Source organism: Podarcis pityusensis, assembly GCF_964106645.2.
Source record: "Podarcis pityusensis genome assembly, chromosome: 4".
NCBI classification, from domain to species: Eukaryota; Metazoa; Chordata; class Lepidosauria; order Squamata; family Lacertidae; genus Podarcis; species Podarcis pityusensis.
In genome coordinates this window covers 69,952,219-69,967,659 of record NC_138027.1, presented here as the reverse complement: position 1 = coordinate 69,967,659, position 15,441 = coordinate 69,952,219, and the positions used below count along the sequence as shown (strand labels likewise).

Sequence of the window (15,441 nt, the reverse complement as noted above, 5' to 3'; positions counted from 1 at the left end):
AAAGTACCAGGAAAGCAAAATCTTTGGAGAAAAAGTTTATTGAAATCTGTGCACAGAGACAATCTGTACACAGAGACAACCAGCTGGATAGCTCCTGAAAATACACTGGCTGTAAAGCAAGACACTTCAGCAAACTTTCTTATACTTTCTGAGCACTCTCCCCCCTCCCATACCTTCTCAAATTATTCCCTTACATGGCACATCCATATTGCTTGCTAAACACATTTTATTGCTTGCTAAACATTCCTGTCTTTCTGCTAGCTAAGCATTCCCTCCCCTCTCCTTCGTACACGTGTCTTTTGCATTAGTAAGCATAAGACAGGAAAAGGGGCCTCTTTAGCAGGCCTGGTTAAATCTGCACTTTTGACCTGCCAGCCAAATTTAGCAGGTCTGGTTAGTTATTGCTAACAGCAGCAGTTTCTTGCTAGCTGGCTAGGCAGGAAACGAACTTTTGACCTGCCAGCCAAATTTAGCAAGCAGTCACTGGCGGTGTGCTAACTGTCTGGCCAAAATTTGCAGAAGTAAGATTAGCACAGGATTAGCACAGGAATTTACTGCAGATAGTATTTGAGAGCAACCTTTCTTAGGTACAGAGTTCTAAGCACAGAAAATATTGAGAGAAACCTTTCCCCATCTCCCTTTACTCCCTCCTCTTCTTTTGAACAATCTATTACTTAGATTCGTTCTGGGGTAGGGGTCTATATTCTCTCATTACAGCAATCACGCGAGGTCCCATCATGCGAGACATCATCTTTCCCATCATATTCTGCAAGCATTGCATCAAGCAGGGAATACAAAAGCAAAAAAGCAATAGAAGCATTATTGGGCCTATCACCATAGTAAATATCCTCCCCATCCATCCACCATCGGGCAACCAAGAATATAACCAATTCCATGGATCACCCTCTGTAGTTTTTAGCGGGTTTTCAGCTATCATTGTTTCCATGTGGTCAATTGTGGCCGAAATGCTGACATTATTATCTGGGATAAACATGCAGCAATGAGAATGAACTAGCACACAAACTCCTCTCTATGTTGGAGATGTTACCAATGGGAATTCCATGTAGCATCAAACCTGGCCATTTAGCATAAGGTGGCATGTGCATACACAGCCAACAATTGGAAAGATTTAGCATTGTGGTGAACTTAAACATATCCTTGATATAAATATTGTCTTTCCACATCTTATGATAATTTTCTCCTCGTGATATTTTACTCAATAATCTAGTCCCCATCTGACCATGTTCACCAGGTGCAGCACCTTCCTTGTCTCCTGCAACTAGGAGAACGAGGAACACTAGGAGGATCATCAAGGGGATAGAAGGATCGGGTCGTCGTCTCCCGCAGAGCCTATGACGCTCATGCCAGCAGAAAAAGAGACACATCCATGTGGCAAGGGCAGTTGAAATAACTCCCATCCACCACCCCCAATCACTCCATGGTTCCTCCCAGCAATATTCAGGGGGTGTGCTCATTGTTGAAGAGCCCACTGATATTTGTGCCCGATTACCTGTTGAGCCTCAAGGATGAGAGCCCACCGGTGAGCTGATGCTCCCACTATGTGGGTCAACTTTTCTACTAACCCTGTTGGGTGGATTGAACTCTCGTGCTGCCTCCCTACTGACCAGAGCATATGGAAGCTGAAATCCTGGGGTGGCAATTCTTACTGGCACTTGTTTAGCAATTTCAATGCACACCTGGTTAAGGCTCCCACCCCTGCAATACTTGCATTAAGATAGGTTCCATCCCATCTAACGCCTGGATTAAGATTAGAACCTGGTCCATCAGATGAGGTTGGTATAGTAACCTCATCAAACCCCTGTTTCCAGTAGTCAATGAGCACGCCATCTCTTACCACCGGCAAGACGAACCAGTCGTAGCAGAGGCCAGCAGGCCAGTAAGGGCGGTATGGCTCGGTAGGGTCAGGGCTGTGGGGCATAGAGCAAATCAATACAGAATATAACAGAAAAAAAGGAAAAGAGAAAGTCCTTATGAAAGTATTAAATGTCCTGGTGGACTTCCTGGATCAGTCCCGGCACGGGTTTTCACGTTGGGGACGCTGCCCGCGGGCGTCCCTCCCATCCATTTCTTCAGCTGTGCGTTGAGATATCAGCTTCCGGTGTGATATCAGCAGAGCGGTCATCAGCGGAGGGTCTGGAGATGGTCAGCCGAAGGGGTTAATCAGGATTTAACTGCACAGTTCAATCTATAGTGGTCACTCTGGTGTGGTGGACCCAAGGGGTGATGCCGGCGAATTTCACGGCGGTGGGTGTGGAGAGCAGGACGGTATAAGGTTCCAGCACGGTTGTAGCTGCGTCCGTGCCCAATCGTTTACCCACACTTCATCACCTGGCTCGAACTGATGCAGCCAACACACAGGGGTTGCGAGCCTGGGTCCACCTGTCGAGACAAAAGAAAACTCGGAATAATATCTGGACTTAATTATTCAATTGCATATCCTGACCAGCATGTGGGGACAACATTCTGACATATGGGACCGGTCTCCCAAGCACAATTTCAAAGGGTGACAGGTGGGTTCGCTTTGACAGGAGACTGCGGACCCTGAGTAATGCCAAGGGCAACATGGTCACCCAATTAGACCCGGTTTCCTGCGTCAGCTTGGACAGCTGATTCTTTAGAGTCCTGTTCATTCTCTTCTACCTTTCCAGAACTCTGGGGTCTATAAGCAGTATGCAGCTTCCAGTTGATCTGGAGCGCTTTTGCCAGTCCCTGTAGGACTGCATGAACAAATGCTGGTCCATTGTCAGATCCTATGGACCTTGGCAATCCATAGCGAGGGATGATTTCCCTAAGCAGGCACCTGGTTACTTCAAATGCCTTTTCAGTCTTTGTTGGCCATGCTTCGGCCCATCCGGTGTAGGTGCACACTGCCACCAGCAGGTAGCGGTGTAGTCCACAACGGGGTAATTCAGTAAAGTCCACGACAAGATCTTCCATAGGTGCAGTTCCACTATGCTGAATCCCTGGGGGAGCCAGTGGTCCAGCTCTGGGATTATTCTTTTGACACAGCAGGCATTTCCTGGAAATCTGGGCTGCCAGTTGGTAGAGGTGGGCTATATAGAAGCATTTCTCCAGCTGCTTGGTTGTAGCATCTGGTCCTATGTGGGTTGAATCATGGTATCTCTGAGTAACCTGCCGAGAAAGGGACTCTGGAATCCATATCCTGTCATCAGGGGTAAGGTACCATCCTTCTTTGGACAATGTCAGCTCCTGAGCGTCTGCAGTGTCCCTTTCCTGCTTCGTATAAGCTGGCTTGTCAGTGGTGCTTAAAATTTCTTCTGGGACCAGTGCTCCAATAACCGAGGCGGGGGCCAGTTCTTGGGCTGCTTCCTTGGCCACTCTGTCTGCCAATCGGTTTCCTCTGGCCACTTCTCCTGGTCCAGTCTTGTGTCCATAACAATGGATAACTGCCACTGCCTCGGGCTCCCATACAGCATCCAGAAGGTTCAACAAGGCTTGTGGGTGGGCCACCTGGCGTCCTCTGGAGGTAAGCAAACCTCTTTCTTTCCATAAGGCTCCATGGGCATGTAAAGTCAGGAATGCATACTTAGAATCTGTATAAATGTTTATCTTCTGTCCCTTTGCCAGGCTCAGGGCTCTGGTAAGCGCAGTTAGCTCTGCCAGCTGGGCCGATGTTCCAGGCGGGAGTGACTTTGCTTCGATCACCTGGTCTTCCAGGGCTACCACTGCATAACCTGCCTTCCGGTGTCCAGCCTCAATGAAGCTGCTTCCATCCATAAACCATGATGGCCAGTGGGGGTCTGCTTCATCTTTAAGGTCAGGCCTGCTAGAATACACCTCATCCATTACTTCAATGCAATCATGCGTGGGCTCCTCACCTACTCCTACCGGTAATAGGGCAGCTGGGTTGAGGGCTGTGGTGACTTGGAATTTCTAACGCAGATGTAGTAGCATCTGACATTTCCTCATTTTAGCCTGGGAGAGGAAATAGGTGCCTTTCGGCAGATGGCACGCTGACTCTTTCCTAAGCGGCCTCGCCCTCCTCTTCTTCTTCTAACGGTGGACCTCCCGTCTTCAGGGCCATCAACTTCTTTGCCTGGTACTTCTCCTTTTTTCTTCTGGGCCTCTTCCTCTCTCTGATTATAAGTGGTTTGGGCTATTTTCTAACATCCATTTCAGGGTGTGGCCCATCTGGATTTTTCGGCAAATATCGGGCGCTGTTTGGGCTACAAAGGCAGTTTTTATGATAGGGGCATGGATATACTGGCGGTAGGCTTCCTTCAGCTTCTTTAAGTAGGCTCCAGGGGCCTCCTCTGTTCCTTGCACTATTTCTCTGGCCTCCACAAAGTTGGTGAGTTTTTTGGCTGCCCTCCTCATGCCATTTAAGACATTCTGGCGATAAGTGGTGAGGGTATTTTGCCCTTCAATGGTCTGATAATCCCAATTCAGTGTAGTTTCAGGATATCCTGTTGCAACAGCTTGATCTCCTGCCCCCTGCGCTCTCATGTGTGCTCGGGCTTCAGCATGAATTCGCCTATCCTCCTCTGTAGCTAGCAGGGCATCCATCAAATATTGCACATCATAAAAAGTGGGGTTGTATGTTTTAAAAAAAATTCCCTCAAACAGCTTAATGATTTTGGCAGGGTTTTCTTCAAATGAAGGGTTTTGGTTCCTCCAATTACAAACATCTGCACTAGAGAAGGGGACATGTTGAACTGTATAAGTTCTATTGGGCACCACCCCGTTAGGTCCCGCGGGGGCCGGAGGGTCATACACTCTATGGAGAGGCATCACTCTGGCCGCGCCCTCCTCCTGTGCTTTATGTGCCCTATGGAGGGTCACTCTTTTCACTGCCTTCCCCACTCTTTCTGCCACTTTCTTCTCTGTTCCCCTACACATCCCGCTGTTTTTAACATATGGGGACTGACGTCCACTTCTCATGCATAAGGTTCCACATACTTTCTCAAACGTTCTGCCTGTTCTTATTATCACCTATCAACTTAACTAATCTTTTTACAAATTCCTCATCCTCACCATCCTCTTCTCGTTCCTCCCTTTCTCCATCCTCGCCCAGGTCTACCAATGCATTGTCCACGGGATTGGGGGCTGGGCCATCTGTTCCCTGTGGCGGGGGTGGTGCCAGGGCTGTTGCCGGGGCATGAGGTGGTGGGGCATCAAAACTTTTATCTTCTTCCCTCTCTGAATCCTGGAGGACTGGGGGGTTGTCCTCCTGTCTTCCTGACTGAGCAGATACGGCTGCCTGAGACTTTTTGGCAGCATGACTTCAGCCAGGAGGGGGGGGGGTCTGTTCCACATTGGTCTTCCATGTGGAAATGTAGGGGATTTGATCAGGGTGGACATTCAAAATGTTCTGATATAATGGATTAATGAGTTGCAAATCAAGGGTCCTGATGGACGGCCAATTTGTTATTTTGGGGTGGGCCAATCTAATTTACACAATGTCCTCATCCTCCCCTCTCATCAGCTTGAATCCCCAAAAGCATTTCAAAGGGGTACTTTTACTTTGGCCAGAACCCATTTCTTCCAGATACTTCACACACAACAGACCTACAATCGCTCGGCCAAGGGGACACTAAGCCCTGGCCCACACTTGACAATTCAGCCACTAGAGTATCTTGACATGCAACATACAACATACAAAACACACCAATATAATTTCAACATGTAACACACTAAACACACCAAAATAATTTCAGCATGCAATACTCAAAACACACCAAAATAATTTTCCCTCCTTCTTCTGTTCCAAATTTTTGCTGGTGGCACTCTCCTGCACAACCAGTCCCCTTTATTCCTGGTGGCTGGCACTCTACTGCGCAACCAATCCCCTTATTCCTGGTGGCTGGCACTCTACTGCACAACCAATCCCCTTATTCCTGGTGGCTGGCACTCTACTGCACAACCAGTTGAGGCTGATCAGGCCTCGCCCTTTCCGTCGGGCTGCCCTTTCCGTTGGGCTTACCTTTTTCCGCTGCGGACCGGTCCCCTCGGCGCCGTCCTCTTTGTTTTTCTCCCTCAACAAGATGTCTCCACTGCAGGACAGTGTGGCTGGCTCCCCCCACGAAACAGGCGGGGTGCGCACGGGAGCCTGCAAACGCTGCTGAGCTGTTCACCTTGGTTGAGCCTGGCCCTCCGGTCCGTATTGGGGAGAGGGCTTATCCCGGACGAGCCCCCAAAGAAATGAAGCCTTATTTACCTAGGGATCCATCAGCCACGCCATCCCCGGACCTTGGAGGGAACAAAAGTACCAGGAAAGCAAAATCTTCTTTGGAGAAAAAGTTTATTGAAATCTGTGCACAGAGACAATCTGTACACAGAGACAACCAGCTGGATAGCTCCTGAAAATACACTGGCTGTAAAGCAAGACACTTCAGCAAACTTTCTTATACTTTCTGAGCACTCTCCCCCCTCCCATACCTTCTCAAATTATTCCCTTACATGGCACATCCATATTGCTTGCTAAACACATTTTATTGCTTGCTAAACATTCCTGTCTTTCTGCTAGCTAAGCATTCCCTCCCCTCTCCTTCGTACACGTGTCTTTTGCATTAGTAAGCATAAGACAGGAAAAGGGGCCTCTTTAGCAGGCCTGGTTAAATCTGCACTTTTGACCTGCCAGCCAAATTTAGCAGGTCTGGTTAGTTATTGCTAACAGCAGCGGTTTCTTGCTAGCTGGCTAGGCAGGAAACGAACTTTTGACCTGCCAGCCAAATTTAGCAAGCAGTCACTGGCGGTGTGCTAACTGTCTGGCCAAAATTTGCAGAAGTAAGATTAGCACAGGATTAGCACAGGAATTTACTGCAGATAGTATTTGAGAGCAACCTTTCTTAGGTACAGAGTTCTAAGCACAGAAAATATTGAGAGAAACCTTTCCCCATCTCCCTTTACTTTTACTGTTCTTATTTTATTTATATTTGTATTGTTTTGTTGCTTTGCTGTTCACCAGCCTGGTGTCCTTAGGAAGTATGCTAGATTGAAATGTAATATTAATAAGGATAGCAATATGGCTCCTGGCAGATTATGCCTGAGGGAATGCAGCTCTCAACAGAAGAATTGTTGCTAATCTCTGTTGTGATGCCACCTTTATTTGGTTCAAGGAAGCCTGGCGCCAATTTCAACAGGCCTGGCACTCACTAGGCATAAGCAGTATGAGGGAGAGTAACTACAGCTACTTGCTGAAACAGCTGAAGAAATGAACCTATGCTTCCAATTCTCTTACTGGTCTACTTGCTGAAACAGCAGCTTGAAGGCTACTTTCCTCCATTCAAGCTTTGGGATGGTAATAATAGGAGCCATGTTGGACACCAGAATGGTACAATTCTCAGCACCCTTAACAAACACAGTTCTCAGGATTCTTTAAGGGAAGCAATGCACTTTAAATGTGCTTTAAAGGTATGGTGTAAATGTAAACAACTGCTAATGGAGGCCACTCCATTTCAGGCTTATTGATGCTTCTTTCCTTTCCATAAAACAAGACATACATGAGAAAGGAGGATGGGAGGGGTTACTCAGGTTCTTTTTATCTCAAAAAATGTGACACACACACAGAGAGCAATATATTTAACCACCATGAAGAAGAATTATTCATATGTTAAACAATGTTGTATTGGGCTTCTAAGGTTTCATGGCCATATGAATGTGTATGATGTTTTCTTTATTCAAGCTCAGAGTTTACTTTATTGTCCCCTCAATGAATAAAACTTAAGGTGTGTTGAGAAAGGAAGGTCTTGGTAAATTGTGTAGAAGGGAATGGCAATAAATTTTCAAAGGAGCTGTTTGCTGAAGTGCTTCAGTTAATAAAACAGGACTTTAACTGTTATTGTCAAATCTCCCTCCCACTTACAAGCCGGTGTGCCATTCTATTTTCAAGGTTACAGAAGAGGTAATCAGTTATGATCCCCACCAGGGTTTGGTGTAAGAAAAATAGCCATCTCTGATTTTCTAATCTAAAGGATATTAATAGGTGAGATTCTTCTACTGAAAGCTAGCTGTCAATCAGTGCTGGTAGACTGAAAAAGCAAAAGCAGTGAATGATTTTAAATCCATTGGTATGAACCATTGATTAGATACCTGTTCTTGGAGTAAGAACTCTGTGTTGTAGTGGCATCCTTTATATTGCTTCTGGGGTTGTTATCTCCTGAAAATGGGCATTTGTAATAGAAGTGGTGACTTGTACCTGTCCTGTATTTATCGCTCTAATCCTATGTTCCCATTAGATGCCTGTTGCAAGAGATATAAGTTCTCCTTTGCTACTGTTTTTAATCAACCTGCCTTAGTTATTTGGTCCTACTACATGGGAAATGGGATTGCTGTCTCGCAATTTTAGCTTTGGGCTCTCAAGATCTCTGTTTGATTCATTGGTAGATGACAAGAGTTAAGCATTTCCATTCCCAGTCACAACTTCTTGCATGGGAAGGAAGATGACAGGAATCGCTGTCTGGATAATGTGTGTAAAATGATTTTTTGTACAAGGCAAATTATGCAATATGTAATTGTTTGTGTATTGTGTCTATTATGATTTATAATGCAGTCCTACACAGGTCTACTCAGAAACAGGTTTCACTAAGGCTTATGTGTATAGGATTGGAATCTTTATCAATTAATAAAATGTACTTATTTTCAAAATGTATGCCCTGCATCTCAAGGCAAGAAACCCTTCCACTGGTGGCTGGTGTGAGAAATTCAGGTCTTGATCCTTGGTGCGAGTGAAGGGATATGTTACGAATCATTGTTCTCACTCCTGACACTTTAGAGGGCATGGTTTTACAATGAGAAAGCCATTTATTTTGTTGCATGGAACTTGTTGTTTTGGGTTCCTTTTGAAGGAAATGTCACGGCTAAAATGGCCGCTGTTTCTTTAATGCGAATAAAGCTGGGTCAGCATGACTCAGCGGCCTGCAGCAGGTTGTATATATAAGTGAGAAATGTTAGTTTCTCGTGGACTCTTTTATGCAGACAGGGTCCGAGGACCAGGCTGAAGAGACAAAGGGAGGTCAGAACCCTTTCCTTCTTTTTTTTTGCTTTTTACAAACACTGACAGGTTATGGGCCCAGTGTTTCTGAGCATGTGCAGAGTGCAAAACGACTGACAGCATCTCAGCAGGGAGCTGGTGAGTCCTGGTGGTATACGGAGCCAGTGGCTGTGTGACAGGAAAGGTTGGATATAAATTAATAAATAAATGGGAGTCGAGTCACAGAGAAATGACCTCAAACATATCTGAATGGTGGAACCAGAATGAACCAAGAAGGTTGCTCTAGAGAAGGTGACCAAGAGGAAAACTCCAAAGGCTGGCTTTTATTTGTATAAGGGTGGCAATGGTTTTTATGTATGCCTTGCATTGCAATTCACTGCATATTATATTCTCTCCTCTCTCTTTTTCTGTTTCAGGAACACCAATGGACCATTTCTTCTTTTTGTGGCTTACACTCAGGTCCATACAGCTCTTTATGCATCCCAAGCTTTCAGAGGAAAAAGCAAACACGGATTATATGGAGATGCCCTGGAAGAAATGGACTGGAGTGTAGGTATGTTATGTGGCTTTACATCACCTGAGTTAATTGCCTTTTAGAAATATATGTAGCTTTTTATTTATTTTTTAAAAAATATTTTATTTATTATTTATTATTTATTATTTATTATTTATTATTTATTATTTATTATTTATTAGCTAAACTGCTTAATATGTCAGAATTCTCCAAGTGGTATTTATTTCACAACATGTATACAGCCCTTGGTCGTAATAAAACGTCAGAGTGCTTTTACGAAAAGAGTAAAACAATAAAACTATCAGTAAAAAGCAGTTAAAACAAGTATTCAGAATATTAGAAAAATAATTAAAATCAATAATAAACTAAAAACCAGATAGAAACACAGGACGGCTTCTGAACTTGTTTGAACAGGCTCGCCTGAACAAAAATCTTAAGCAGGTACAGAGAAGGGGCCTGCCTGATGTCATGAGGCAGGGACTTCCAAAGTTCCTGTGCTGCACACTAAAAGGTCTGTTTGTTACAGCCTTCCCTACTTTATCCCTTTTCACACATACAAATGAAGCACTGGCAGTCAGCTGGTAGAGACTGCACAGGTCTCTGCCGGCACTTGCAGCATCTAAACCTACTGTCAACCTTGGTTCCCTTTTGAAATCAATGGCAGCTAAGTGTGCTTCTCCTTCTGCTAGACTGTATCCATTAGTTAATGCTAGTTATTATTTTGAATTCTAACATACAAAGTGGTGACTTTTCACAAAGGATGGCATAAGACAAACAAGAAAGAGCAAGAAATTGCTCAGGGCACGGAGTCTCGCAATGCCCAGGCTTCCGAGGAGTGCTAATCTACCCGTTTCTGCAAAGGGTCCTGATTTATTTGTCAGCGTATTGGAACGACTCTCCATTTCTAGAGGTAATCATCTGTGAAAACAAGTTCGTGCTTGAAACAATCAAGCTGAAGAGCAGGAACACTAAAAGATCATATTCACCTTTCATTCCTCCCACCCGTTCACCTCCAACTCATTTCTGGTTCAATAAAGCAAAGTACAAAATTATTTTCAGTAAACAATGCCATATTTATTAAATTACCGCAAACTGACTTTCACCTCTGCAGTAGATGCCTGCTTTATAAGGAACGTTGAAACAGCACGCTCTGATTGCAAGTGTACATAGTTCAACCTCATTCACATTTCTAGTCCAAATTTAGCACCAAACGTCCGCTTATGAATTGCAAGAGCAATACAAGGCTACAGTGATGGGTCCCCCCTCCCAAGAATGTAGTTTTCTCATGGCAACTAGTATTAATATAGGAATGTAGGAAGATGCAGGAACGTAGGAGATGACGAGGATTGATGCTCTACCCAAAATTACTGTGTAATCTTTATTGAAACACAGGAAATAGTGGTCTACCACTCAGAATTCAGTAATTTTAACAACTTTACCAATAATTTCTCCAGGATTTAGTTGGCTAATACCCTTAAATCTTCTCCTAACTCATATGTTTATGGTTCTCATTCTCTTTTAGTCAGGAAAGCAGTGGCACTCATTATCCAGTTTTTCAGGTAAACCCATAATTATACTGCAAGGTTTTGAATACAGGGACCTGTGTGCATTCTTTCATTTCATTGTAAAATCAAGTTACAGTTTTTGCATAGAAATTGTAATGATACCAGTTCATTGTGGAAATATATCACTCACAAACATTCAGGCTTACTGATTTTTATTTTTATTTTGAAATTCCTCTGTAGCATGTGTGATAGTAAAAAATGTATACTGGGCAGATTTGATAACATCACTGAGTACTGTGGTAGCAATTAATCTTGAACAAATCCAACAAATAGTTGTATTGTTCAGAAAACAATGGGAGGCACTTTTTTGTTTGCATAGTCATTTATCAAATCAAGAGACACGCTCAGACTTTTTGATACAATTGAAAACAGCCAGTGAGTGATGAGATGACCAATAAACTGTAAGGGAATAAACCAACATATCCAAAGCTATGATGGATGTTCCCACTCCCTGACTGTTAAGGCATTTATGAATTGCTATTTGAAATAGTTTGAAAAGTGAGGCTACAGTCATCAAACGATGACTCTTGTAAGCAGTGCCGGATTTACGTATAAGCTAAACAAGCTGTAGCTTAGGGCCCCACTCTCTTGGGCCCCCCCCCCCCGCAAAAAAAATCAAAGTAAAAAAACACACCTGGATGTACATTTCCAAAATATAAGATAAAAAAACAAATAAAACCTACATACAGCAACAGTGTTTTGTGTTGTGTTGGCTCCTATGATGTAAGTAATGCCCCTACTGCTTGCCTGCTCTCTAAAATATCACTGGTTTGCTCATTTCTATATATAAGGTGCCTACATTCTGCATGTGCAAATGGCTTTATATATTAGGTCCATAAATTACCATATTTCATATATTCAACACAAAAAACAGCAGCAATTTGTTGTTGACCAAGGACAGCTAGACATATAAAGGGCCCCATTACCTTCAGTATGGGATGCGGGTGGCGCTGTGAGCTAAACCACAGAGCCTAGGACTTTCCGATTAGAAGGTCGGCGGTTCAAATCCCTGCGATGGGGTGAGCTCCCGTTGCTCGATCCCTGCTTCTGCCAACCTAGCAGTTCAAAAGCTTGTCAAAGTGTAAGTAGATAAATAGGTACCGCTCTGGCGGGAAGGTAAACGGCGTTTCTGTACACTGCTCTGGTTCACCAGAAGTGGCTTAGTCATGCTGGCCACATGACCCAGAAGCTGTATTGCCGGCTCCTTCAGCCAATAAAACGAGATGAGCGCTGCAACCCCAGAGTTTGCCACGACTGGACCTAATGGTCAGGGGTCACTTTACCTTTACCTTACCTTCAGTAGCTTAGGGGCTCATCAAACCTAAATCTGGCCCTGCTTGTAAGACTACTGAAGAGCAAGTAACTTGAATATAACTATTGCCCAATACCGTCATTCATCATTGCATTAATATTTGGTTAAAACTTGCATTGATTGTAGATCTGTTTCTTTAAAAACCCACATTTCTATGGCTAGAAATGAGCGTACTTGTGTACTATGTAGCAGCACTCATGACATTGTTCTGCTGGTATACATTTTCCCTCCTTTTCATTCCCTGAGAGAAACTAGAGGATTAAGCAGTCTCTGATGGTGATAATCTATTCTAAAAGTGCTAAAGTCTGTGACAGCCCCAGTGGTATCCATTCCAAAGCTGTCAGCTTGAACGCCTTTGCTCAAGCATGCTCAGTTTTTCCCAAAGAATAGCAATGGCCAAATTCAAGTGAGTGCAATCTGTAAATGTTGTGAATGCTGATTTTTGTACTGGGGTCAGAAGCAGTGCACAGCTACAGGTCCGATGTACCATCAACCACCTAAAACAGTAAAGCACGTAGAATCCGTTGTGAAGGCCAGCTGTCCACCTGATATGGAATCTGCAAGTCATAGACAGATAGGCTTGCAGATATGACAGTGTTATAGGTGTTTCTACTGTTTCAATGGCAGTTACACCTCTGGGTTGTGCAATATGGTATTGGTCCTCTGAATATTTGTGGCCTGTTGTTTTATTTAAAGCATTTGAACCTTTACACCATAAGATATTTGACAGTTACATTTTTTAAATGATTTTTTCCAAACAACAACACCCACATACATTTAAAGAATTATAGGGATCATGCAGCCATGAGATAGTCCTTTCCACAGCATCAACTTAACAGTGAACATAAACAATGGTTCCACGTACAGAAAAAGTGAATTGGAGGAATCCCTTTCATGGGAAACAAAAGCTATTCTTGTAGACCATTAAGGGCTTTATTCATCATGCATCCAAGTCAGCAGAAAAGGATAAACTTTGGACAGCCAATGATATCTTAGTTCTGAACGTCAGAAACTTGAAGTTAGAATTTGCCTGTCAACTAGTTTGATATACAAGGCTATTTTTTCCTGACAGGTTGCATCAGTGATAATGTCCTAACAAATATATTCATACATTTGCTTTTAAAAGTTGGAGGTTTTTTTTAAGGACATGTAAAGGGAATCAAAGCAAGCTATTATGATACTGCCAAAAACATCAAAGCTGTTTTGTAAGAACCGGAGCTTGGGGGTGGAGGATTGTATTTAAGATTCTTTCTTGACACAGCTTTGCTTTTGTTAATTGAGTTAATCTGTAAACAGTGGACAAACTGAATCTTCACTTTGCTGCATCAATAATGTAAAAGTATGGGTCTTTTTTAAAAAATATATATACAGAACCTTTGCAGTCCTGTGCACGCTTCCAGAACCTGATGCTTCTTTGGACTGTACTGAATGGTTCAGTGAGCATTTCCTGGAAAAACATTATGTGCTTCAGGAGGGTGGGGAGGATGTGTTCTGAAAACTCATTGCTCTTACATTTCACCCCAGCATGATTTGCAGATGTTCATAGCTCAAATTTCAGCAGTGCCCTGTGCAACAGTCAAATTTGGTGCCCACCCCCACCTTCCCTTCTACATCATAGTTGTGGCACCCGTGAGACTCTGTACTCGGCAGGTTTTGTTGTTGTTGTTTAATCATTTAGTCATGTCCGACTCTTTGTGACCCCATGGACCAGAGCATGCCAGGCACTCCTGTCTTCCACTACCTCCCGCAGTTTGGTCAAACTCATGTTCGTAGCTTCAAGAACACTGTCCAATCATCTCGTCCTCTGTCGTCCCCTTCTCCTTGTGTCCTCCATCTTTCCCAACATCAGGGTCTTTTCCAGGGAGTCTTCTCTTCTCATGAGGTGGCCAAAGTATTGGATCCTCAGCTTCACGATCTGTCCTTCCAGTGAGCACTCAGGGCTGATTTCCTTCAGAATGGCTCCCCTTTATCACATACACAGCCCAACAAGACAATGACAATAATCCACCAACAGCATACAAATCAATATGGCTAACCTGATCCAAAACACCCACCCACCCACCCCACTCACACACGAAAAAAAGATCACAACAGCCAATCACAAACAAACAACCACACCCTAGGCCAACCCCAACCTCTCTCACCACCAAAGAAATACAAATGAACAGCAGAGAACCTGCACGAGCAACGCTGACACCAAACCCTACATACATTAAGCAAACTAGAAACATCGCCACCTGACCCCCCCCGCCCATCTTCCCCCCTCCCCCCCCCAATGCCTCAACAAATGAAACTGTTTTGTAAAAATGTTACATGGAAAAAATACAAGACACATTACACATATTTCTGTAAAACAAGAAATTTTTTAATAAAGAAATAAAAAAAGAATGGATAGGTTTGATCTTCTTGCAGTCCATGGGACTCTCAAGAGTCTCCTCCAGCACCATAATTCAAAAGCATCAATTCTTCAGCGATCAGCCTTCTTTATGGTCCAGCTCACACTTCCATACATCACTGCTGGGAAAACCATAGCTTTTACAATACGGACCTTTGTTAGCAAGGTGATGTCTCTGCTTTTTAAGATGCTGTCTAGGTTTGTCATTGCTTTTCTCCCAAGAAGCAGGCGTCTTTTAATTTTGTGGCTGCTATCTCCATCTGCAGTGATCATGGAGTCCAAGAAAGTAAAATCTCTTACTGCCTCCATTTCTAAATCTGATTCTGTTAGCATGAATTGGAAGTACATATATGTTGAACTAGGAAAACAATAATACATGTATTGGACAAATTTTTGCAAATATTGGTTTGTTGCTGATATCTGTAGAATTAATTGTTGCCATCTCTGGAAAATTAGATTCCGATTGCTCCATTCCCATTGCTGAGGATTTTTACTCAGAAAAGCTCTTTCCCCTTTCAGTCAGCACACAAGGATTCTTCAGATTGCGGAGAACACATATGTGTTCTATGGTACATCCTGTAGGCTACTCATTGCCCATCTGAGGAAATTGTGCCCTGTACAGAGAACCAACTATAGTAATCAATCTGTTCATGCATAGATGTTTATTGGGGAAAAGAGTAA

At 43.6% G+C, this 15,441-nt stretch overlaps 1 protein-coding gene across 6 annotated transcripts in view; it reads left to right on the top strand.

The window, feature by feature from the left end:
* STS (steroid sulfatase) overlaps window positions 1-15,441 on the top strand; it is a 111,184-nt gene that overhangs the window by 35,336 nt on the left and 60,407 nt on the right. For all 6 annotated transcript variants that reach the window (XM_081001360.1, XM_081001362.1, XM_081001359.1 and 3 more), the window contains one exon: window positions 9,391-9,527. In XM_081001360.1, the coding sequence (XP_080857486.1) occupies window positions 9,391-9,527 (137 nt within the window). The remainder of the gene's footprint in view (window positions 1-9,390; window positions 9,528-15,441) is intronic.